The 23,991-nt window shown below is 42.3% G+C and overlaps 1 protein-coding gene across 1 annotated transcript; it reads left to right on the top strand.

Annotated features, from left to right (window-relative positions):
* Nucleotides 1-17: 17 nt before the first annotated feature.
* Nucleotides 18-23,701, top strand: DNAAF10 (dynein axonemal assembly factor 10). Its single transcript, XM_004580085.3, has 8 exons — nt 18-262; nt 7,468-7,568; nt 9,858-9,988; nt 12,818-12,919; nt 16,187-16,302; nt 17,229-17,363; nt 19,060-19,157; nt 23,254-23,701. Exons 1-8 carry the CDS (start codon nt 80-82, stop codon nt 23,459-23,461), a joined length of 1,074 nt encoding a protein of 357 aa, XP_004580142.2. The 5' UTR covers nt 18-79; the 3' UTR covers nt 23,462-23,701.
* Nucleotides 23,702-23,991: the final 290 nt, after the last annotated feature.

Raw genomic sequence — 23,991 nt, 5'->3', positions numbered from 1 at the left:
GGGTCAAACTTGCTTAGTGTTTGGAGTTTGGTTTCCAGGTTGGTGTGTTTGAGGTAACGGGAGGAGACACGGCTGGACCATGTCGGCCTTCGAGAAGCCTCAGATCATCGCCCATATCCAGAAAAGCCTCAACTACACGGTGTTTGACTGTAAGTGGGTGCCCTGCAGCGCCAAGTTCGTGACCATGGGCAACTTCGCGCGGGGCACCGGCGTCATTCAGCTGTACGAGATCCAGCATGGGGACCTGAAGCTGCTCCGGGAGGTGGGTGCCGGGTCGTGGTGACCCAGGTCCGGGCTCTGCGCGCTTCTCTCTGCCGCAGCCCTCGTCATGGCCCCAGCTTCGTGGGATCCGACGTAAAATGGGCTGTCCAGTCTTGAATTCTCGTAGGCGGGCTGCTTTGTGGCATCCGGCTCACTCCTTTCCCCTCGCGCCGGGTCCCTAGAAAGTGTCGGGTCTGAAGGCTGGGGCCTCTGGACTCTGTTGGTGCACTCATGTTAGAAAGTGCTTTTTCGTGTAGGTCGACCCCAAACAGGCGCCTGAATGCCTGTAAAAGTAATTGGACAACTTATCACAGTGACCCACTGGACAGATGTCTGTTGAGGGTCTGTCATACCCTGACATGTGCCTGGTAGTGACTCGGACCCCTGGAGAAACGTTAAACAATCAAACCGTCGACGATGCCTTAATACAAACAGAAATCAGACTAACACAAAGGAACACACCTCTCTGAGAACAAATGTGACATGAGTACAAACTTACCATGGCAAACTACTGCTAGAAAGCAGATTTCCTCTGGAGCCCCTGCATGCAAGGTTGGTGATTGGACCAGGGCTACCACCCCTTAACAAATGCAATCTGGAGAAGAGCCTGAGAGTGACAAATTGTGTAAAGACGACAAGTGAACAGATTAGAAGATCATGACGACAGCTCGATTTTGTTTTATTTATTTGAAAATCAGGCCTACTCATAGAGAGAGTGAGCATGTGCTTTTCCATCCACTTGTTCACTCCCCAAATGGCCAGAAGAGCTAGAGCTGGGCCAGGCTGAAGCCAGGAACCAATAGCTGTATGGCCCAAGCACTCAGGCCATTTTGCGCTTTTTTTCCAGGCTCATTAGTCAGAAATGGAGCAACCAAGACAAATGCCTTTACTTGTTTTGGAGTGCTAGCACTGCAGCACCAATCTGCTACAGCTAGTGTTTTCGTAACTCCATAAAGCTGTTTAAATGTTTTGATTTGAGTTGACTGGGCGGGGTGGGGGGGGGTGGAGCAGTTGTACTCAGGAGGTTAGGTTTGTTAGGAATGACAGGGACCAGAGCTGTGGAGAGAATCAACTTGAAGGAATAAAGGAGTAACCTGACAGAGCAAGGAAGAGGGCAGAGGAGTAAGTGAGGTCCTGGGAGAGGCTGGTGAAGACCACCTCCCACTTTACATTTCCCTGAGTGCTTATTTTTTTTTTCCTTAAGATTTATTTATTCTTATTGTAAAGGCAGATTTGTAGGGAAGGAAAGACAGAGAGAAAGGTCTTCCATCCACTGGTTCATGCCCCAAGTGGCCACAACCGCCAGAGCTGAGCTGATCTGAAGCCAGGAGCCAGGAGCTTCTTCTGGGTCTCCCATGGGGGTACAGGGTCCCAAGTCTTTGGGCCATCCTCTGCTTCTTTCCCAGGCCGCAAGCAGGGAGCTGAATGGGAAGTGTAGCAACGGGACACAAACTGGCTCGCATATGGGACCCCAGGGGATGTAATGAAAGGATTAAACTACTGAGCCATCACATCGGCCCCTGAAGTGCCTGTTTCCATGTTCACTTTGTAGCCAAGCTGTCTACTGAACCTATCTAACCATGGTTGGCTCTTTTCTGCCTTTCCTTGTGTTATTCATCACTTAAAATCACAGTCCCCTTTTGCTCTCTAACATCCAGCTCCGGTTATCTGATGTGTGAAACCCTTAACCCCCACACAGCACAACTTTCCTTTACATTGCATTCTATAGGACTTTGTCTCTATGCCAGAAATATACATCCTGTCCATGTTTTACTAACCGGGTTCTAAGCTCCTGGAGAGGAAGGACAGTACCTCTCTTTCATGTGGTTAGGATCAGCCACTCAGTGAATTAGTGAATGAAGGATTGAACGTATGCTTGCAAGCAGCATATAACCTGGGAAATATACATGTTGGTTTACTGATCACTAGTCGAGTCCGTGTTAGCAACTTGAGCAGATCCAAAATACTGCGATAGCAAAGAAACTCAGAGGTAACCAAACAGCATCTGTATACGATTTATACACAATTCAGGATACATTTATTCCATTGGGTGAAATGGTGTTGGTTGTCCCTGCTGGAGAGAATGGAGACGTCTAGGAAAAATGTGAGTGTTTGTTTGTTTCAGCAAAAGTAATATGTGTTCATGTGGAACATTTAGAAATTACAGATAGGAGGGGCTGGCACAGAGGCTGAACAGACTAATCCTCCACCTGCAAGTACTGGCATTCTATATGGACACTGGTTTATGTCCTGGCTGCTGTCCTTCACATCCAGCTCCCTGCCAATGGCCTGGGAGAACAGTAGAGAAAGGTTCAAGTCTTTGGGACCCTGCTACTGTGTGGGAGACCTGAAAGAGGCTCCTGGTTTTCAGCCTTGGACCAACTCAGCTCTGGCCATTGCAGCCATTTGTGGAATGAACCGGTGGATAAAAGACTTTTCTCTCTATCTGCATCTCTGTAAATCTCCCTTTTAAGTAAAAATAAAATAAATCTTAAAGAAAGGGCCTGGCACAGTAGCCTAGTGGCTAAAGTCCTCATTCTGCATGCACCAGTTCTAATCCCAGCGGCCCTGCTTCCCATTCAGCTGCCTGCCTGTGGCCTGGGAAAGCAGTTGAGGACGGCCCAATGCCTTGGGACCTTGTACCCACTTGGGAGACCCAGAAGAAGCTCCTGGCTCCTGGCCTCAGAACAGCTCAGCTCCGGCCGTTGGAGGCCACTTGGGGAGTCAATCAATGGATGGAAGATCTTCCTCTCTGTATATCTGACTAATAAAAGTAAATAAATCTTTAAAAAAAAAAAAAAGAAAGAAAACATAGATAGGAAACAATACCACCCACAATCTCAGTGCCAGGAATCTCTGGTTTTTATTTTCATCTTGATTCTTTGTGCCTTCATTTTTCCTTAGTATAGGCTATGGAGAAGGTAGTATGCTTTAAAAAACAAATAAACAAATATTTGAAGGATAAGTTTCTTCTAAGTGTCTGTTGTCAAAAAGATGATATAATAGGAGGCCCATTGCGATAGCCTAGAAGCTAAATCCTAGCCTTGCATGTATCCCAGCCTTGTTTCGTATCCCAGCTGCTCCACTTCCCATCCAGCTACCTGCTTAAGGCCTGGAAAAGCAGTAGAGGATAGGCCAAAGCCTATCCTTGGGACCGTGCACCCATGTGGGAGACCAGGAGAGGCTCCTGGCTTTAGGTTGGCTCAGCTTTGGCCTGTTGCGGCCTCTTGGTGAGTGAACTAGCAGATGAAAGATCTTTGTCTCTCCTACTCTCTGTCAGTCTGCTTTTCTAACAAAAATAAAATAAATCTTAAAAAAATAAAAGATGATGAAAAAGCCCAAACTACTTGCAAGAATTTACACTGCATCTGGCTGTGGTGATGCACTGGAAAGAATAGAGGTGAAATACAGATTCAGTGAATGTCACCTGTTGCTGGGCCGCAGGATCACCTGAAGATCTTTTATTGTTGTTGGCTGTGTGTGTTTTCAGAGGTCCCGGCTTGCTACCACCCTGGGAACTCTGTCACAGTGGACTATGGTATATCTAGACTGGAGTACGGCCTACATAGCAATGATGTTTTAAACTTGTGCCAAGTGATTCTGATGATATAAGGTTGAGAGCCGTTGGGTTAGATGGATTACTTACTAAAATATTAGACAGCTCACCTGATTAATTGCTGAACAGCCCTACTAAGTTGTTAGCTCCCAAGCTCTTACCTCTGAAATGAGTGACGAGAGCAAGCCATTGTTCGTTGATGACTTCCATGTGGCAATACTAAAAAGACAGATGGGGCATAAAGGAGAGGGCCTCCACACACCCTTGAGCAGTTTGTTGCACTGTGCAAGGGTGTCTGGCCAGGTGCTTGGGAGCTGAAATCCACCTGTTTGTTTCATCACACGTTTTGTGTGTATACAGCTTGACCCTCTCAGGGCAACTTTATGATTATGGGTATGATTATTTCTCTATTTGGCACAAAGGATATGGACTAGGATGGCCCTGAAAAATGTTAGCATGCTTGTGGATGTTTTGACTATGGAAATTATTGATAAGAGAATAAACTTCTGCTTTTTTAGCCCTTGTGCAACGAATCTACTGCTTGTTAGCATTTGGTTGACTAAACCCTTTAGTGTTAATTATGTAGTGCCAGGATGTGGAGGAGGAAACTACTGACAAGCTGTACTAGACCCACCCACAGATAGAACAAAAATAATTCTCCTGGGAATTATCAATCATGGGCTTCTTTAATCATGTGAACTTGTTATTGTAGCAAAGAAAATCTATGACGAGGTCAAATGCGACCATCACTATTGGTCATTTTCAGAATCATAAAGCACAAATAATTACTGTGTCCTCATTTTCTTTGTAGAACAATTTTTGTAAAATTGAAACCTGTTTTCTAGTCATTCTAAGTTACTGCTGAATTCCTTTCTATCTTTTCTATATGTAAAATATTTAACAGGGCAGAGAGAGGTCCCTTTTGGGAAAAATAAAAAGTTAACTTCGGGCCCGGTGGCGTGGCCTAGTGGCTAAAGTCCTCGCCTTGAAAGCCCCGGGATCCCATATGGGTGCCGATTCTAATCCCGGCAGCTCCACTTCCCATCCAGCTCCCTGCTTGTGGCCTGGGAAAGCAGTCGAGGACAGCCCAAAGATTTGGGACACTGCACCCGCGTGGGAGGCCTGGAAGAGGTTCCTGGTTCCCAGCATTGGATTGGTGCGCACCGGCCCGTTGCGGCTCACTTGGGGAGTGAATCATCGGACGGAAGATCTTCCTCTCTGTCTCTCCTACTCTCTGTATATCAGGCTTTCCAATAATAATATTAAAAAAAAAAGTTAACTTCATTCATATCTATTCGTTTAGAGTATAGTGATGTTCGTGAATGGCTGAGGAGAGAGAACAGGGGCGACCACTGTAAGGCCATTGGCCGGTGCGGCTCCCTCTTCTGAGTCAGCAGTACTCCTTGCTGTCAGCGGTCGTAAGGTGTTGTAGGTTTACATACTTTGAGTTTAATTTAACTCTTGCACAATAGGCCTCTGGATTCTAGAAATCTCTTTGTGTTGTTTTAATACAAGAGAGAAAAGAGAAAATGAAGGAAGTGTGGTACTGTATGTTTGTATCTGGTAGAGACATAAATGTAGATTCAATGACGTGTCTTCAACAGATGTCAAACAGAAGCAACTTATTAGGTTATTGGTCAAGACCCTGCCTTCATGGTGCTCAAATTCCAGAAGGAATCAATTGGCTAACCCTCTGCCCGCAAGCACAGGCATCCTGCATGGGTGCTAGTCAGTGTCCTGGCAGCCCCAGTTCCCATCCAGCTCCCAGCTTGTGGCCTGGGAAAGCAGTAGAGGATGGGCCAAAACTTGGGACCCTGCACCCATATGGGAGACCCAGAAGAAGGTCCTGGCTCCTGACTTTGGATTGGCTCAGCACTGGCCATTTTGGCCATTTGGGGAGTGTACCAGTGGATGAGAAATCTCGCTCTCTGTCTCTTCTTTTTAAAACCTGACTTTCCAATAAAAATAAGTAAAATTTTTAAAATAAGTTTTAGTAAGTACAGTAAAGAAGATTAAAGAAGGTGAGTGATACTGATTGCATCCAATAATAGGGAAACATCTCTGATATTTGAAAGAGAAAATGGGGACTGAAGGAAGTTCCGAACGATTGGGACAGCAAATGCCAATGCTGGTAGGTGAAAATGACCCTTCTATGTCTGAAGGGCAAAAGGGCAGCTGAAGTGTAGCAGAAGGGAAGAAACAAGAAACGGAGCCGGCCAGGCAGCGCCAGCGTGGTAGAGCTCTGTGCACTGGGCTAGTCCACAGGCCTTAGTGCCAGTCCTGTGCGTGTGTGCCTCTGCTTCCCTTCTGTTGTAAGCAAGACCCCTTTTAGAATTATGCAGTGATCAGTGTGAAAATGACTGACGGAAGTCCACCAGCAAATAGACCGGGTCTCAGCTTGCTTTGTTCCTTCCCAGTCAGTGATCTTTCCACGTGTGCACGTGTCCAAGAATCTGCTCATATTAGTGCCCTTTTGGAAATACCAGGGCATTGCAGAAGTCCAGCCCTGCCCAAGGATGTTTTTTCAGCAGAAAAATCTAACTCTGCATATTCAGATCTTTACATCACAACTTGTTTTGAAATTCTTATTTCTAAGTTTTCTTATTGGTGTTCTTTTGCATTTTTTAGTTATCCTATGAATTTATTTGGAAGGGAAAGAGTTTCCATCCACTGCTTCCCCAAATGACCAGGACCTGGCCCGGGCTGAAGTAAGGATCCTGGAGCTTCTTACAGGGTCCCAGGGTTTGGGTCATCCTCGACTGCTTCCCCAGGCCACAAGCAGGGAGCTGGATCGAAAGTAGTTGGGATATGAACCAGCATCCATATTGGATACTGGCACTACAGGACATGTCTCTATCTACCTAACAGACAAGCTAAAATTTTATTTAAAGAAAACTTTAAAAATTGAGAAAACACTCATCTCCTTCGCTTGGTCTCCTTAAGCCCCATATTTTAGATAGGACGTAGGTGTGTGGTTGTTTTACTAATGTGATTATTTAGAAGACGGACTAACCTGTACTTTGTTCTGTATTGTAATTCAAGTAGGTTTGAAATCTCATTGGAAAGGGCCCAGACATAGTGGACATTAACATCTTCAGTTGGTAGAGTACTGAGGGGAAGCTGTGAGACACACAAGCTGCTTGGCTCCCGTAGCAATCTGGAAGGAATACTATCTTCCTTAAGATCACCTGTCCACTGCAGTCTGTACCCGACATCACCTTCAGCATTGGAACTTCGCGGCTGCTGACTTCGGCCTGGCCTGGCCCCGGCTAGCCACTGTGGCCATCTGAAGAGTGATCTAGCAGAGGGAAAAGCCTCTCCCTCTATCCCTCTCTCTCTGCAACTCTGCCTTTCAAGTAATATCTTTTAAAAAATGTTGAAACGTTCATATTCACAAACCAATGGAGATGGTAGAGATGTCAGCATTTGAATGTCTCATCTGTGAATTGAGAGGAAAGACAGAACTCTCTTTTTGACAGTTACATATTTTGAAACAGAAGAAAAATGACAAAAGTCATGATCATTTTTATTTTTTATTGCCTTTTAGATTCTGTGTCTTATTTAAGCCCTGTCACTGAGCCATTAATATTGTGAATTATAAGTAACTGCTTATATAATTAATGTATCATCTCTTTCGTCCTTATATCAAGATTGAGAAAGCCAAACCCATTAAATGTGGAACATTTGGTGCAGCATCTTTACAGCAGAGACATTTAGCAACTGGAGACTTTGGAGGAAACCTTCATATATGGTAAGGTTATTTAATCAGTATTTGGAGAGATCAGATGAGTCATTTATCAGTGTCTCATGTTAAAATATGTCTACAATATATGAACATGTATATATACAAACATAGGAAAAATACTACCTTATTTTTCTTACATTATCAATATTTATATGTGCTCTTTGGTGCTAACATTTAATGGTCTGATTTACCAATGAAGGGTTAGTGTCTATCTTCAGGATACATTATGCAAAAATCATATGTATGACATGGAAAAATTAGATATTACATTTCAATGAAAAGATTTGGCAGTAAGGATGATTGGTTTTCTTTTTGTTTCTTTTCTTTTTTTTTTTTAATATTTATTTATTTGTATGACAAAGTCCGATATACAGAGAGGAGGAGAGACAGAGAGGAAGATCTGTCTGTTGATTCACTCCCCAAGTGGCCATAACAGCCAGAACCGAGCCTCCTCTAAGTCTTCCACGCGGGTACAGGGTCCCAAGGCTTTGGGCCATGCTCGACTGCCTTCCCAGGGTGCAAACAGGGAGCTAGATGGGAATCAGGGCCTCTGGGATTAAAACTGGTGCCCATATGGGATCCTGGCACATTCAAGGCAAGGACTTTAGCCACCAGGCTACCGCACCAGGCCCTCTTTTGTTTATTTTTAATGTATAACTCACAATTCCTGTTGAAGTTTGCTTTTTTAATGTTTTAATAACATCTGAGCATAGCATTTTTATAAACACATGTAGAAGCAAATTGACATAAACCTCTTTTGGACCAGAAGAGTTTGTGCCAAATGTCTTTAATCTTTATGTCTTACATAAGAGTTGTTTATTCTTTAAATTTGAGTGAATTAAATTCTCTGCTTGCTTTTCCTGGAAATGTATTATTGTAATCATTTAAAGCATATAATAATGTTCTAGAGAGAATTCATCTTCCTTACATCATAGTTTCTACCAAGACTTCATCATTCTCACAGAGTGTGCTACTTTATAAATGAATTATCTTGATATATTAATTTATCTGAAAATCATAAACCAGAATGCAGCTATTTCAGTTCCCCCTTGCTTTAACTGCTTAACAATCAAATTAGCACGTGTCAGTTTGTATTTGTTCATGTTGTGTCATATGTCATATACTTTGAGGCAAATTGAGAGGCCAGCCTGAATGTTATTTTTAGACGTAAACATATTTGAACAAAAGAATATGGGAAAAATGTAATGGTTGACAATCTTCATAATAGAGTTTCCCACTGTAGAACAGGTGTTGGCAACTTTTTTTCATTGATAAGTCTTAGTTTCGTATTTACAAAAAGTCATGTCTGAAAAAAAATGGTCAAATAGTTATTTTAAGTAGGACCAGAATCCTTTGTAGCCTCTGGACTCTTCCATGATGACGTGGCAAAAAAAGCATCACCTTGGCACTAGGTTGAAGTATCAACAACTTTTGATTAGTCATATTTTACTAATAAATATGGCTAAGTGAATAAGTTGGGATTACATTTCATAAGAAATTACACTCTCTAATTGACCCACGAGTATGTTTTAGAATCCGACTGATGGGAAATATGTGTAGAGAATCCCATAGAAAATTGAAAGAAGGAGACGGAAAGATGAAAGGGAGGCGTGAGTGCAGCCTGGCTGAGGTGCTCGGCACCGACCCTGCGGGGGGATGCGGGCCCACGGGGCGGACGCCAGCCTGAGCACCTTCCTCTGAGCCGCGGGGAAGCTGACAGCTTCAGCAGGCCTGCTCGTGTGTTTATTGTGACCTGCATGATGAGACATTCAGAGCCATACTATGTCATGGTGAGAAAGTCCTGCAAGGTGAAGGGGAAATGTGTGCAAAGGAGAAGACTCGTGTCCTTCGAATAAGGCTCAGAGCCAACCACCAGGGCCTGCTCTGGAAACAGCCTCAGGTGCTTAGGATTCACTCGACTCACCGCTTATCCAACTTGAGTGAGCCAGCTAGTCGGCAGCTTGGAGACCATGCCGAAAGTCCTGAATCTGTGTCTAGGGACAGGCCCCTGAACCTGTATTTATTAACACACACACCTGGTAGTTCCTCTGTGAAAGTTCTAGATAGTTCCTTCCTGAGGAACACGGAAATGAGCCCAGGGCAAATTCCAAGGTGAATGCTGACAGTCCTTGGGCACCTAAAAGAAGTCTTCATGGAAAGAAAAATTTAGAAGTGTAGAAGTTGTCTTGATGGCAAAAACCTTTATTTTCAAGCAAAACTCCAATATGGTATGTGTTCTGACATTGTTCTTAGTGGAATTAAACATTGGTGTAAGAAGCTGTGTGTGTTGTTTAGGAATCTGGAAGCCCCAGAAATGCCAGTGTATTCTGTGAAGGGCCATAAAGAAATCATCAACACCATTGACGGCATAGGTGGCCTGGGAGTCGGGGAAGGAGCCCCTGAAATTGTGACTGGCAGTCGAGACGGTGAGTGCACGTAGTCTGTCAAGGACCCATCTCTAGGCAGCATCCTGGCTGCATGGAAGTGCCCTTCAGTCTCCTTGAACTCAGCACCCCTGTACCCCACTTCAGCAGCTAACAGCGTTGTCTCTGTTCTTTCAGGAGTCAGCTGCAATGGCATATTCCTCAATGGTTTCAGACCACTGGGACTCAATGGTTGGGGCATTTTGAGATAGAAGCATTATAGTACTTAGTATTTTAATGTTGAGTTCCCTCAGCTACTAACAATGGTAGTTTCCTCCAGATCTTGAAGGATTTAAAATGTCCCTGCAGGTTTTTGAGGCAGCTGACGCTATGATGTGGGTGGCAAGCTTTTCATTTTCCTTTTTTAAAAAGCAGAATTAGTACTTGTGAAAAATTGTCATATTGACAGCTGGTTGGAAACCGAGGCTCTGTGCTCCCTGCACTGAGCTGTGCGTGGTAGAGCACTCCCAGGACGCCCCTGGGCTTTTCCACCCTGCTGTGACCTGCAAGGGCCAGAACCCGTGGTGTACCCTGCTGTTGGAATGCCTGCAGCCAAATCCCAACTCTTGGGGTGCATGAAGGATGTGTGAGAATTTGAGAACCTTGGTTGGGCTTGTTTTTTAACGAAACTATTCAAGACCATGAGAAAATCATTTTGAAGATAGCGTTTCTTTAATAGTTCATCAACAGCACCTCTGTTTTAGAACTCAATTGTTCGCCCAGTCTTAAAAACAATATGGAACATAGAAGGTAAAATAACATTGAATTTGTCACACTGCTGCAACCATTGGATTTTCAGTTGCCTTTTCAGTTTTATATGAGATTTTGCAGTTAGCAATATGAATGTGATTTTGATTTTAATGATTGTCATGTATAACTCTTACTGTCTCCAGTTTTCAAAATTATTTTAAGTACTGTGATGTTCCATTATATGAGTTATCACAGTGCACTTAGCCACACCTGTGTAGTTCCGCATTTTTTTAAAGACTTATTTATTTTTATTGGAAAGGCAGATTTACAGAGAGGAGAGATAGAAAGATCTTCAGTCCGCTAGTCCACTCCCCAACTAGCTGCAACATCCAGAGCTGAACCAATCCAAAGCCAGGAGCCTGCATCCTCTTCTGTGTCTCCCACGCGGGTGCAGGGTCCCAAGGTTTTGGACTATCCCCTACTGCTTTCTCAGGCCACAGGAAGGGAGCTGGAAGGGAAGTGGAGCAGCTGAGACATGAACTGGTGCCCATATGGGATCGTGGTGCATGCAAGGTGGGGATTTAGCCACTAGGCTATTGTGCCAGGCACTAAATTTTTTTTATTTTAAGCATTTATTTATTTTATTTGAAAGACTTACAGAGAGAGGAGAGAGAGATATCTTTCTATCTGCTGGTTCACTCCCCAAATGGTGCAGTGGCTGGAGCAGGGCCAGTTTGAAGCCAGAAGCCTGGAGTTTCATCAGGACCTCCTACAAGGGTATAAGGGCCCGAGGACTGGGGTCATCTTTCACTGTTTTTCCAGGCACATCATCAGGGAGCAGAGTCAAAAGCGGAGCAGCTGGGCCTTAAATAGGCACCTGTGTGGGATGCTGGCAGTGCAGGTTGAGGTTTAAACTGCTATGCGATGGCATTGGCCCCAATCATATCCCTGTTAATCAGCATGCTCACCAGTGGTAGTTGCAGCCCATCAGAGAGGTGCCCACTGTTTCCCTAACAGGCCCACTCCCAGTCCCAGATCTTACATTCTCCAGGTGGTTCTGTAGTCTTGCCTGACAGGAGTTGCCTCATGTTCCAGCGTTTGCCAGCTGAAATAAAGCAGCTCTTTTTAAGTACCAACTTTATTTTATCCCTGGGGATATCTAGTGGATTATCTCAACTTTGTCCTGAGTTTGTTTTAAGGACTTTCTTTTTCTCTTTTCCTTTTATGTCTCAGGTGTTTGCCTTCGAGTCATTTTATTACATGCATTGCATTTCTTGTAGGTAATAGCACGATTTAACTAATGGAAATTAACACAAGGGGATTGAAATTACATTGAGAATTATTTAATTTTATTTAACATTGCTGTCTTCACTATTGCCATAATCCTCTATTACTAAATCCTCACATAGAAATCGTAGGTGAGAAATTAGAATATGTTCATTTGTGTAAGAAAATTTGGGGATAAGCATTGTGGTGTAGTGAGCTAAGCTGCCTCCTGTGGTTCTAACGTCCCACATGAAAAGCTGCTCTGCTTCTGAACCAGCTTTCTCTCCAAGGCCTGGGAAAGCAGTGGAGGATGGCCTTTGGGCCCCTTCCACCCCGTAAGGGAGATTTGGACTGATTTCCTGGTTCCTGGGTTTGACCTGGCAAGATTATCTGTCTCTCCATCCTTCTCTCTGTCTCCTGTTCCCCCGCAAATATTGTAAGAAGAAAAACTTTTTAATGTGAATGATTATATAGGTAATAAGGAAAAAAAATTTTAAATGATACCATTATAAATCTAAATATATATATATGTAACTGTATATATATATATATATGTATTAGTTTGACATGCAAAAGAAAATAGGGCATGATTTGAATTACATGACATTTGTGTTTGCCTGCTCAATGACTTGTAGATAATTTAGGAACAGTTGTTGCTTTTCTGTGTCCCCATTAACTTTGACATCAAGTTAGACTGTAACATGGGTTATTACTCTGATATCAAGTGCTTTAATACGAAGTCATAAGAATGAGACCATTTTTCAGACACCATAACATCTGTGCTATTGCCATGCATACAGCCAGTGGTGGGAAGAGAATACAGAAAAGAAATGTGGTCATGCTCTGTTGGATTTTGCCATCTTTTATCCATGACAGGAACTGTGAAGGTGTGGGACCCAAGGCAAAAAGATGACCCTGTGGCCAATATGGAGCCGGTACAAGGAGAAAATAAGAGAGACTGCTGGACTGTAGCGTTTGGTAAGTTATTACTCGCCTCTTGGCTTTTAAGGATCAACTGATCAAGTGTCCATTGTTTCAAAAAATTCCTGACATTCTCTGGGTAGACTGTTCTATGAATTCTTTTTAATATTTTCTTTTTATTTGAAAGAGACCTAGTCTTGCCTGGTGTAGCAATGAGTGATGCCCCAGGGCTTGTTTTGTGGACCACTCTGGGAGAATGAGGAAGCAAACATGTGATGTGGTTTTGCTGTCAGACTCTGCTGCTTGCTGAACATGCAGCCTGAAGCAAGATACAGACCTCACTTGTTTTCATTTACAAAATGGAACTCATAATACGAGAGACAGAGAGAGCTCTTCAGTCTGCTGAGTCTCTCCCCAAATGGATTCAGTGGCTGGGCCTGGGCCGGGCTGAAGCCAGAGCCAGGAAGTTCACCGGGGTCTCCCACATGGGTAGCAGGGACCCAAGCACCTCAGCCATCCTCTGCTGACCCCTGAATTATGTGTTATACACATGTGTTTTTTGGAACATAATTATTCCATTGTAAAAATTATGCCTTATAATTTTGATAGTTGTGTTCCTCTATTAATATGCTTAATATTAATTTATAGGGCTCAAATTCACACCCTTAAATTTTTGTTGACCACCAAGATTAAATTGCTTTCTGCTGCTATAGGGCGTGGACCATAGAATTTTCTGTCCTCTTTTTTTAGCTTTATTTTATTTTATATAGATAACAGTCATTAAATACAGTGTCTGATTTTATTTTATTTTATTTTTTAAAAGATTTTTTTATTTTTTATTGGAAAGTCAGATATGCATAGAGGAGGAGAGACAGAGAGGAAGATCTTCTATCCGATGATTCACTCCCCAAGTGAGCGCAATGGCCGGTGCTATGCCAATCCAAAGCCAAGATCCAGGAACTTCCTCTGAGTCTCCCACACGGGTGCAGAGTCCCAAGGCTTTGCGCTGTCCTCGATTGCTTTCCTAGGTCACAAGCAGGGAGTTGGATGGGAAGTGGACCTGCCAGGATTAGAACTGGTACCCATAGGGGATCCCGGCGCATTCAAGGTGAAGACTTTAGCTGCTAGGCCACAGCGCCAGGCCCTATTTTTAACTTTTTAATGCTGAAATTGGGCTGTGGTTGAAGGTTTAATAGGAAAAAAGTTTTTATTTCCATTTTTTTATTATTTTTATTGGAAAGTCAGATTTACAGAGAGAAGGAGAAATAGAGAAATATCTTATTTCCAGTTCTTTAATTGAATTATTATATGGGAATTACCTTGTCACCATAGACTGTGAGCAATATAAACTTAAAATATATACAGTTTGGGGAGAAATTTCAGGATCATTATTTAGCACAACCGTTTTAATTGTTGTCATAATAAATTATCCTTGGATCTGTTAAAGCCTTTCATAATTGATCTCAGGAATATAAGTATAATTTGAACTATAGGATGTTAAATTTTTGAGTTGCCCATTGATAGGACAACTTTTTTTAATGAATGCCAATTATGTACAAAGTAATATGGGCGTACAAAAGTGAAACACTTCGGCCTTGAGAGGCTTACAGTTTAGAAAAGAGAGCATGATATATACATGCAGTGCAGTGAGAGTGAGGAAAGGTGGAAGGAATCCAGAGGGAGAGGGGCAGGGCAGGAAGACCATGTGGAGGTCAGAGCAAAGATCCACAGAGTTTCAACCACTGCAGAGGGGCTCAAGAACGGAGGTAGAAGGGAATGGTGGGAGAACAGCCTTCAAGGTGGTGCAGGGCCCAGCCAGGGACATTTGAATGTCCCTGAGATAGCTGTGAGCTTGCCCAGGTTTTTGCATAAATGAGATGTGAGCTAAGCTTTAGGAAAATTAGCTGGTGATATGTAGGCAATGATATAAGAGTTCAGCACCCCTTACAGTATTCCAAGTGAGACACAGGTTAGAAGCAGCTTCAGAAGATAATAGCCATGTGGTGGCAGTTAACTGAGATGGGTCTTTCTCTTACTGATACAAGGAACAATGGAAAGTTTGTCCAAGATGACTGAATGTTGAATCTGGTCATGGGGTGAATGATGTTAGCGAGTTCCTTGGCAGGAGGAGAAGGAAAGATGGGGAGGCCAGCTTGGAGTGTCGGTATGGAGTTCCAGATAGGGCAGCTCACTATGTAAATTCCGGGATGGAGTTTCTGAGGAGGAAGTTGGAGGCAGTGGAGAAGGAAGGCAGTAGGTAGGATGCTCAGATGGCCTTGCGCAGGGATAAGGACCTTCCTCTCACTTAACACTCTTTCCTCAGTAAGAGGAACTCAGAGACCAAAACTCTAGGATTGGTCTAGGATGCTGGGATGATGAATTTAGGTATTATCCACACCACTGAAAAATGCCACAGCATGCTCATCTTCTCTCAGATCTCCTCACAGAAACAGGATAACACCAGAGTAACATTTTGCAAAGTTAAAGTAGTCTCTGTTTGCATTCAAATGTAGTTACTGTAATTAGAAACATAGAAAGAAAGTAATTTAAAAAATAGTTGTGTCTAGCATCCCACACCCCACTCATTTGCATTGTGTGCGGACATTTCAGAAGTTCATGAAAAAAATCAAATTAGGGGTAAGTGTTGTACAGTGGGTTAAGCGTCTGTTTGGGACACTTATATCCCATGTTGAAGTGTCTGAAATTCAGTCCTGCCTCTACTTCTGATCCAGCTTCCTGCTAATGCACCTGGAAGTACCACATAATGGCCCAAATATTTGGGTTCTTGCTATCCCCCACAGGAGACCTGCCAGGTTCCAAGCTTCAGCCTGACCCAGCCCCAGCCTATGCATACATTTAGCATATGTAGTTGCAAGATCAATTTCTCTTGTGTGTATCTCTCATTCTTCCTTTCAAATAAATACATAAATACAACCCTTTTTTATTTAAAAAAAAATAACTTGATTTTGGTACAAAAATCTTTCATGCCTAGTTTTTTCAAAATATGCCTGTTTTTTGAACTTTTTGAAAACTCCCCTCATGGCTGAGCTTCTAGTCTTGTGCTTATATAGTGTATGGAGAACATTTTCTTTCAGCCTTAGAATCTATTAAATACTTTCACATATCTCACATAGCTCTTCAGTGGAGAATGTCAACGATTGAGCTTTATTTACCTGCCCTCCCAAAAAAACAGCCCAACCTATTAGATATCAAGTTAGTAGTCTTGATTTTCTGCAAGTTTTACACATAATTTCATAGCACTTTTTTTTCCTGCCTTTAAGTTAACATTATTAAAGATCTGAAATATTGTATCTTGATTTCCAGGCAATTCTTATAATCAGGAGGAACGTGTGGTTTGTGCTGGCTATGACAATGGGGATATCAAACTCTTTGATCTCAGGAATATGTCTCTGAGGTGGGAGACGAACATCAAAAATGGGGTAATCACATTTTGCTGCTTGCTACTTTTAGTGTGTTGCACTCACCTGTGAACTGCTAGGAAGGACATGCTCTGTTCACCCATCTCAGTCAAACTCTAGACCCCTTTGAGAATCTGTTTTCTGAAAGTGAGCACACACCCAGATCCCATGCCAGGGAGTCATCGGCTCCTGAGATCCGTCTGCGATCTCCCTGGTTCATGCCATAGGACAACAAAATAGGCAACCAAGAGGCCCTCCCGTGCTAGTTTCAGAAAGCCTGAAATACCGTTAGCCTCCCCAGATCCCCTCACATTCTTGGTTCCTGAGTTGTGTACCTTATGTATAGTGTCTTCTTTCCTAATTACTAAAGTCAGCCTTCCTTTTACTGTGTACAGGAAAAGTTGGATTATGATTTTCCAAAATGCATCCACTATACCTGGGAACCCAAGATGGTTCTCTTTATTAACAGAGAAGAAATTTCTCTGCACTAGAAGTACTTGTTTTATTGATTCAAAAGGCAGAATGATTGCTTATTAGTGCTTTCACATGATTTGATCGTTTTAAGGCTATTTTACTTAGCTTAAAAGAACCTCTTTAAATTTTTTTAGAAATTTGTTTGAAAAAAAAAAAAATTTATTTGAAAGAGAGAAAGAGAGATTTTCCATCTGGCCATAATGGGAGTTGTGAAACCATGAACCAGAAGCTTCCTCTGGGTCTCCCATGTGGGTAGCAGAGGGCCAAACACTTTAGCCGTCTTCCTCTGCTTTTCCTAGCCACATTAGCAGGGAACTGGATCAGCAGTGGAGCAGCCAGGCTACAAACCAGTGCTCATATGGGATACCAGTGGTTCAGGCAGCAGCTTAGCACTCTACATGACTCTGGCCCCTAGAAGAGCCTCTTGAGTAAAAATGATGAGACTGTCAGTAATAAATATGTTCTCTTTTCAGGTGTGTAGCTTGGAGTTTGACAGAAAAGACATAAGTATGAATAAGTTAGTAGCTACATCTCTGGAAGGAAAATTCCATGTTTTTGACATGAGAACACAGCATCCAACCAAAGGTTTCGCCTCTGTTTCAGAAAAGGTAAATATGAAGGGAATGTCTTTCTATGAAGAGGAGTGATAACTTGTTTTAGATGAATAAATAGAATTAGTCATCAAAGTTCCTTCCAGGTCTTTATGTGAAGGAATCTATTTTTGATACATTCTTGTGGGATCTTGACAAGTTTTCTGTGCAAAGAGTACTTTCCCAAAGTTTATCAACTTCAGACTTCTTCACTTGAATAAGGATCTTGCTTTAGCTAGGATCTTTAATTTTTCATTTTAGGAGCAATCACAAAATCCCCTAGCTGGTATGAGGAATTTGATATTAAGACCAGACCTTGGTGTTTTCTAACAAATGGTTCTATATTATTCAAGATGGATGAGCATAATCTACATTAAGTCAATCTCACCCCTTTTATTTTTTGTATTTTGCTATGTAAGTAAAACTGTTTACAATGCTTGTTACTGTGATTGGTTGGCACATAGCAGATGTTCAAAATATTTCTAATACTGTTTTTTGAGGTAGTTTACGGGAAAACATGGTATTGCGGTATTGTAAAACAGGTGAGGAATTCAGGACTAATTGGAAATACCAGTAAAAACCAGATAAGAGTAAGGGGATCACATAAAATTAATGCTGAAATTTCCTGCACTTTGCAAGAAATGAGTTGGAACTGTGACTTGAGATCAGTTATAGATTGGTAGTTCCTGTAAGAACCACATAAGAGCTTAAGAAGTGAGTGTTTACTCAATTGCTCTTTCTCCTGCCACCATAGTTTAATAGGAGTTCTCAGATTTTCCCATTTTATCTTGTCATTGGGTGTAAATTTCCACTGCAGCCTGATGAACTAAATTCAAACCAAGTTAGTTATTAATTATAACCCTGTTTTGCCTTTTTCAGCTCAGAATATGTTAACTGTTGGTACAGGACTTCACTAAGTTGTGTTCAATATACAGTTTATATCACATGTGTAATAGTATCCTCTGTAATAGTGTAAAATTTGGTTGTTCTATTTAATCCAATATATTGCTAAATCTGTCAATAAATGACGCTAGTATTCTATCCCTTCCTCTGTCTTAATTTTCAAATTCCTCCATGTTGACATGGCATTGCTACGATGGATTTACTGGCTATTGTTGAGGTATTGCCTGAAGTACTTGGGTCCCTACTACCCATGTGGGAGATCCAGGCTGAGTTCTAAGCTTCCTGGCTTTGAACTGGTCCAGTTGCACTATTGCACACATTCTGAGAGCGAACCAGTATAGAGGTCTCTCTCTCTCCCTCTCTCTGCTCCTCTCCCTCTCTCCGTCACCCCCACATTTGCCTTTTAAAATCAAATAAAATTGAAAAACTTTAAAACATCTTGTCTATACATTTTCCTTAAGAATTTTTATATTTTGAATATTTCTTTCCCTTAGCCTGAACTAGAAATATTTAAATGTGTGAAACCTATCCTTATAATTTATGTGGTATCATAAACTTCAGTAGACTTATCCTTTTGTTTTAATCCAGTAGCACTTGGTTTCATAAAGCAATAAAGAAAAATAATGCTCTTTCTGTAGTTTCTGGTGGGCTCCTATAAATCTGTGTAGCCAGTATAGAGAGACTAAAAGAAGAATAAGATTAATTATTTCTAGAACATTTGAAGATATAGTGGTAAAAATGCTTTCTTTCCAGGGCCTCTCTTCCAAGCACTATCCAGCACCTAAACCAGTGTGTCCCTCTTGTCCTGTAGGCCCACAAATCGACCGTGTGGCAGGTACGACACCTGCCACAGAACAGAGAGCTCTTCCTGACCGCGGGAGGTGCTGGCGGCCTTCACCTCTGGAAGTAGTAAGTCCCTGCTTGGGCGCCCCACTCCCGCTTCGATTTCTTGTGGGTGTGAAGTAGGATTGGATTGAACTTTTTGTCTTGTTTTTCCTCCTTTGACTTAGTTCATTTTAGTAGGATTTCAGATTTTAAGATGTTACATAACTATTGCTTTGTAAGCTCTTTTTTTTTTTCTTTACTCAAGACTTTATTTCATGCTTAGTAAATATTAACCTTCCTCTGACACACTAAATGTTTGTCATTACAGTCTGTCTTCGGTATTTTATAACAGCTTAGGAACAGTTCTTTTCATAGATTTGAAATCATAATCTTTGACAATGTGACAAATTCAAACAAAGATTTTTCTCAAATATCACCTTCTAGTTATAGAACATTACTTTAAGAAGTTAGGAGAAAGATTGGAACACTTAGGTTCAGATACTGCTAATTCCCTTGGCCACATTCAGACAACACAATTGTTGTAGAAAGGTTCCTGGTTGGTGTCCAATATGGACTTTCTCATTGAGTTTGCTCTCTGCATACAGGGCTGTTCCCGTGCCCTGTGCCCTGAACACTGAGGGTCCTAACGCGGTAGGTACCAGGTCAGCCGCTCATTTTAAAGGCTTAGCAAAAAATTGGAAGTTAATGATATTTCTGAATACTGTTATTACTGAAGCAGTTTATGCTTGAAAGGGGAAAAACAAAACAAAAGAAAAGCATAAGTCTTACAAATGAAGGAATTTTCATGAATAAAGTGTGGATAATGATGTTAGAAGCAAAAGAAGCACCCTTAGTATGTCTGGGGCTTTTACAGTTACAAAATCCTCTATTTATTAGCTTCCTTTTGGAGCCAGAAAAGATTCTAAAACATGCTTGAAAAGACCTTGTTATTTAGGAGTCTGACAAAAACAAACAAACAAAACAAAACAACTTGAGAGTGACTGAACGATGAAGTTTTGCGGTGACCTCCTTTTTCCAGGCCCCTCTGCCAGTTTCCTTCCCAAATTCTTTCACTCTTTGTCTATCCCATGTCAGGCGCTGCCAATGCCCTTAGGTAAGCTATGCAGTGGCATGCCACTATTTTTACAAAGTTAGTCTGAGTACTTGAAAAACTAGTTCTAGTTGTCTTTGTAACCCATACATTGACACATTTGCAACCAGAATAATGGATTTAGTTATCTCAGTAAAATGGATTTGTATGCAGTTAAAAATGAGAAGTTGTCTCAGCACATGCTTTAATCCTTCCTGTGATGTCCAGTTCTAACCTTCACACTGGCTGAGTGCTTTGTTTAGAAGGGTTGGGGCAGAGAAGGCAACAGGTTTGGTTTTCACTTATTAGCCCTTGCAGTTACAGAATTAAATCTTAAACATTTACTAAACACTGCTGAGAGTCCTTAGAGGAATTTATGAGGTCAGCATTTATTTTTTTGAGTGAACAGACCCCAACATGCTGACTGTTCTATCAAGCAACACATGCACACACATCTACCTTTACTCTCATGGACAACCCAAAAGAGTTCAGATCCACAGATAGAAGGAGAAACAGAAAAAGATCTTCCCATCGTTGGGCTGTTCTCCAAGTGGCTGCAATGGCCAGAGATGGGCCAATCTGAAGCCAGGAGCCAGGAGCTTCTTCCGGGTCTCCCACATGGGTACAGGGCCCCAAGGCTTTGGGCCGTCCTCCACTGCTTTCCCACAAGCAGGGAGCCAGATGGGAAGCAGAACCTTCTGCCGGGATTAGAACCGGTGCCCGCCTGGGATCCCAGCACATGCAAAACAAGGACTTTAACCATTAGGCTGTCACGCCAGGCCCCTGAAATCTCAGCCATTGCCAAGAGGGATCTGTAGGTAAACTTTCAATCAAAATAATTTGTAGGCTCTATGAGGATGAGTATCTGATTCTATATTATCTGCTTATTTCTTATTTTCCTACTTTTACTTTTCCTCTCATTTGCTTTGTGCCTCCTAAACTCTTATCCTTTATTGGCTTTTGTGGAATAAAGGGGTTGTCATAACTGATACCTAACATGCTTGGAAAGGCCTTCGGAAAAGGGATCCCTCTGAATCCCACCCTTTTAAAGACAGGGCTGTGCTGTTTATCAAGTGTTCAGTACCTTCTGCAGATGGCCTGACAAAATTGATCACTGTCACTAACAAGCTGGGTAGAAGATTCTGGGTGGAAGAAATTGCAGTTCTCGTTGGACAGCATAATCTTCGATATATAGATCCAGGTCTGTATTATGGCAATGCATGACGCCACCTGAGGCAACTCCACTAGTACCTCAGGCCTGTGGACATTGTGCTAGAGATGTGATCTCTATTAAACCTCTCAGTGAAACTAGAGACATGTTGGGGAGTCCAAATTTTAGTACAGTTTTTCATACCTGTTCAATGCAACATTTTACTAGACTTCAAAACAATGTGGCTGAATTCTTTGGACCTACTTGAATGGAATTTGCCACATGGTAACTCCATGAATGGTCTTCCTGGTATCATCCTGCCATTAGCTAAGATAATTCCAGTAGTAAATGAGGGAACTGTTCAATCTGCAGTGAAACTCCTACTTATTTTGTTCAAGATTCTTTGATAATGGAGCAAGTGAAAGACTTAAAATACCCCTGAACAACTGGATAAACGATTTTTCCTTTAAGAAAAATGACAGTGGAATTCATCTGCTTTTAAATATACACTGAGGGCCCGGTGTGATAGCCTCGCAGCCAAAGTCCTTCTCTTGCATGTGCTGGAATCCCATATGGGCACTAGTTCTAATCCCGGCAGCCTTGCTTCCCATCTAGCTCCCTGCTTGTGGGAAAGCAGTTGAGGACGGCCCAGTGCCTTGGGATCCTGCACCTGCTTGGGAGATCCGAAAGAGGCTCCTGGTTCCTGGCTTTGGATTGACTCAGCTCCATCCATTGTGGCCACTTGGGGAGTGAATCAGCGGGTGGAAGATCCTCCTTTGTCTCTCCTCCTCTTTGTATATCTGACTTTGTAATAAAAATAAAATAAATCTTTAAAAATATATATGCACTGAATAAATCAGCTATACCTAGAATGACAGTTTGTTACCAAAAGAACTAACAAAAGTATTTTCTTAGTCATAATAATAAAAGGGAGACAGCCATGTCTTCTCTCTGCCCTCTCAAGTCAGTCTGACCAGGTCATGTTAGTGAATTGTTACACTTCAGCCCTTCTTTCTTTATAAATATAAAATTTCAGCTGAAAAATAATAAAAACAAATATTCTCAATCATTTGTTTCTTCATTGACTCAATGATGTTTAAAAAGTCTACAATCTGGGCCCAGCGCAATGGCCCAGTAGCTAAATTCTTGCCTAGCGTCTGCTGGGATCCCATATGGGCGCTGGTTTGTGTGTCCTAGCTGCTTCACTTCCATCCAGCTCCCTGCTTGTGGCCTGGGAGAGCAGTGGAGGACGGCCCAAGGCCTTGGGACCCAGTGCCCGCATGGGAGACCCAGAAGAGGCTCCTATCTTCAGATTGGCTCAGCTCCAACCGTTGCAGCTACTTGGCGAGTGAGCCAGCAGATGGAGGATCTTTCTTTCTCAGCTGCTCTGTGTAAATCTGCCTTTCTGGTTAAAAATAACTAAATCTTAAAAAAAGAAAAAGGGGGGGGTCTACACTCAGCAGCACCTTCTCATACAATGGAGTTGTGGGTGTTTTTATTGTAGTTAGATAAGGCTCTGTAGATGTCATTGCAGCTCCTGCCTTCACATGCACTATTTACCTGTGCTGTATAGCAGTCCCAATCCAGAGAATTACAATAGGAGATTACTAAGAGCACCAGGTAAATTTGTTTAAAAATACACTAGGTTAAATTCACATTCTGATAGTTCCCAGTTAAAAAGGAAACATAGGTGTATGCTGAACAGAAGCAATGTTTACAAGATTTTAGCAGAACTAACCCTTCTTTGTGAGGCGTTTTGGATTGGATTGAGGTTGAACTAGCATGTTTTTATTTGCATGTAACTCATCATTTTAAAGAATCTTTATTATTTGTTAGTTCCAGTAGCCAACTTAGAAGTCAGAGCAGTGTCATTTGGGTGTCAAGGTACAGTGTGGATGCTAGGATTTATCTCCCCTGACCAAGTTGGATCTTGTTTTCAGCGAGTATCCTGTTCACCGGTCGAAGAAAGATTCCGAGGGCGTGGAGATGGGAGTTGCGGGCTCCGTCAGCCTTCTGCAGAATGTGACGTTGTCCACCCAGCCCATCTCCAGCCTAGACTGGAGTCCGGATAAAAGGGGCCTCTGCGTCTGTAGTTCATTTGACCAAATGGTGAGAGTATTGATTGTTACAAAGCTCAACACACTCTGAAGACTCTGGACTTGAAGCCTTCTGAGGGACACTCACAGTGTAACACATGCTGGGAGCCCCTGAGCCTCAGCAGCCAGGTTTGGGCTTGGCTGATGAGCAGAGGCCCCAGATGCAAACCTCTGGCAGGCCATCCGCCAGCCGGACCCTAGGGGTGTCATGACCGAGTGGCACACTGGCTTGCTACTGTGCACAGGGATGCCACCCTCACTCGTTTCCAATATAAAGTCAATAATACTCAGTATTTTCACGTGCTCTAAGTTTGTTCTGCATTCCAAACTTCCATATTCTATCTTCACACTGGTGGTGTGTCGGTTTGACAATATGATGTTCAGAGTTTCTGCATTTGGTTTTTTAAGTTTGCTTTAGGAAAACTACTGTGCATTAACCTTCATAAATACATTTTACGAGATTTCACCCTCAGTAAGCTTCCATTGCAAAAAACTATCAAACTGAGTTTGGGTAACTGTGTTCAACAGTGTAATTCAAAATGAAATATTTATAAGGGCCTGTTTTTTCTTGGTATGTTTTGT

The sequence above is a fragment of the Ochotona princeps genome, chromosome 8 (genome assembly GCF_030435755.1).
Source record: "Ochotona princeps isolate mOchPri1 chromosome 8, mOchPri1.hap1, whole genome shotgun sequence".
NCBI classification, from domain to species: domain Eukaryota; kingdom Metazoa; phylum Chordata; class Mammalia; order Lagomorpha; family Ochotonidae; genus Ochotona; species Ochotona princeps.
The sequence above is the reverse complement of the archived record's forward strand: the minus strand, read 5'-3'. Positions and strand labels throughout refer to the sequence as shown.